The sequence below is a fragment of the Saprolegnia parasitica genome (genome assembly GCF_000151545.1).
Source record: "Saprolegnia parasitica CBS 223.65 unplaced genomic scaffold supercont2.1185, whole genome shotgun sequence".
NCBI classification, from domain to species: Eukaryota; Oomycota; class Saprolegniomycetes; order Saprolegniales; family Saprolegniaceae; genus Saprolegnia; species Saprolegnia parasitica.
The window spans coordinates 1-2,306 of NW_012157579.1; the positions used below are offsets into that span (position 1 = coordinate 1).

Below are 2,306 nucleotides of genomic sequence, written 5' to 3' on the forward strand. Positions count from 1 at the left end.
GCGCGCAGCTGGTAGAGGCCAATGTCTTCCTGGACGCGCTCGATCGGACAGCCGAGTATGTCCATGTAGAAGCGCAGCATCTCGGCGAGCTGGATCGTCCGCACGCGGAGCACGACGTGGCCGACGCCTCGGACGCGGATCATGTTTGTTGGTGGCGAAATAGAAAATGGCCCGCAGCTGGCGTCCGGCACCATTCCGAGCTTGCACCGTAGCACACGCGCGCCGGCATCTCGAAGCGCCGACGGAGCTCTGCGGAGCCATACGACGACGACGACGTCAACGACATGGCGCCAACAAGCGAACGCTATTACTCTCATGCGGTAGCGAGGCGGCATGTTCATGGTTGGTGGCGCCTTGGTCACGCGGCCACGCGCAGGACATGCTACTACACTACGCCACTTGACTTGGTTATCGTGACCACCAGATGGCGACCGACGACAAACCGATCGCGTTCAAGTAAACAAGCAGCGCGACAAGCCAGCACGCGCTGACGCACGTTCGACACCACATGGATGATGATGACACTGGGACAGCATCTCGAAGGAACGTTGCCGCGACTGCCAAGCGTGATGCCTGTTGACGCACACGAATAATATGACGTGCCAGAAGAGACAGACGACTTTGCATCGCGCGAGGAGGAATGATTCGGGAAGAAGCAGGATTCCATGTCGCCTGCATGTGACCGGCAAGGGATGGCCGCCGTTGGGAGCTTGAAGTAGGGAGCCGGTTGGCGCGGTTTCTCCCTTGGAGCTCGCTTTTCCCTACAGCTCGCTTTTCCTGAAATCTCTCTCGTCCCATTAATCGACGCAGTTGACCAAGAGAACACCATGCAAGACGACGCCCTCGCTTCGATCACTGCGCTCTCCAATGCGACCGTTTTGGCGGTGGATACCCCGGGTCTTCATGCATGGTTGACGATGGAGGAGCTCGTCACTAAGTACCAGGCGCGGAGTCTGTATGTGCGCGCGATGGCACTCAAGCGCACCGCGTGCCACAAGGCGGTGCGGTTGATCTTTCCATCCAAAAGCGGTCCTGTACTGGCCGCCGAGGCGCAGTATACGGCCAAGCAAGACGACATTCAGAACGTGCTCGCGGCGCTGCGATCGATCTTGGCCAAAGTCCGAGGGATCACCTCGCTGCTCTACGGTACATACGCGTCTCGGACTGAGAGAAATGTGGGGAATAATCGTCGTCCGTAGGCATGGCCGAGCTCTGGCGCGACATCAAGCGCACCGAGGTGAGCGCCCTCTTTGAAGACGCCCGCATGGACATCGTCGTCGCGGCAACATCCATGGAAACCGAGTTCATTGCTTGCAGCGTACGTTGATGGTACTACTACCAGGTGCGACTACGCCCACGATAGGCGCGGCTCCACGCCAATGTCGTCCAACCGCTTGAAAACAAAGTGCGGAAGCTCGAAGAGGTCGAGGTGCGGGCAAGAAATATGCTGCACCCTGCCTGCACACATGAGAACTAGGTCTTTATGGCCGTGCGAGACCAGATCAAGGTCGCCCTCGACTCGGCCCAGCGCAAGGTACTTCTTGGCAACGACGAATACCAAACCCCAACTGGCGACGCTTAGCTCAACAAAGCCAAAACCAAGGCCTCGATCCAGCTCATCGAAGAGCGAACGCTCGAGGTACACCCAACGAGCTGCAATCGTATGCACACTAATGTCTTGTAGCACAAGCAGACCAAGGACGACCTTTTGGCGACAACGCAGTGCCTGCACACGATCTTCACGTGGCTCGATGCCATGCGAAGCCAGCTCACAAAAACCGAAGTCGACGACGTACTTTCTTATCCCTCTCTCGCCTTGACAAACTAACGCTTCGTGCATTAGCTCCTGCGCGCAATGGAGCACCTCTTTGTGCAGAGTGCGGGTGCGTGGCGCTGGTCGCCGCAGACGCCGCCCTAGTTCTATAAAACACAAACCCACCCACCAATGTCAAGACCCACGAAACCTTACAACCTGATGTCTATACAAGTGCGTGGGTGTCTATGGTTGGCAACGTCGTCGCTGTCGTCGTCGTTGTCGTTGTTGTTGCCACGGGCGCAACGACTTCGTCCATTTTGGAACTCGGCGGCGACGGTTTGGCGCCGGGCGGTGGCTCTGGTTTCATGGCCGCGTCTACTGCAGCGCCCGCGTCCTTGCTGCTCCCACTCGTGTCCAGATACGATCTCGCCGCGTCTTTGGACGGGCTCGCATCTTCCTCCTCGATCGTCGCCGGCGTATGAAAGGTCATGCGGTTCATGAGCTTTTGCACCATCGCGAGCTCGGTTTGCTTGGACTTTTGGATACTGCC

General features: G+C 58.1%; 1 protein-coding gene across 1 annotated transcript; it reads left to right on the top strand.

The window, feature by feature from the left end:
- Positions 1 to 827: 827 nt before the first annotated feature.
- On the top strand, positions 828 to 1,792 carry SPRG_18420 (hypothetical protein; the record flags this gene model as incomplete). Its single annotated transcript, XM_012357856.1, has 6 exons — positions 828 to 1,146; positions 1,200 to 1,318; positions 1,364 to 1,429; positions 1,478 to 1,534; positions 1,583 to 1,639; positions 1,685 to 1,792. Coding segments are annotated over 6 exons (726 nt in total), but the record flags the coding sequence as incomplete, so codon positions are not given.
- Between the last annotated feature and the right edge of the window lie 514 nt (positions 1,793 to 2,306).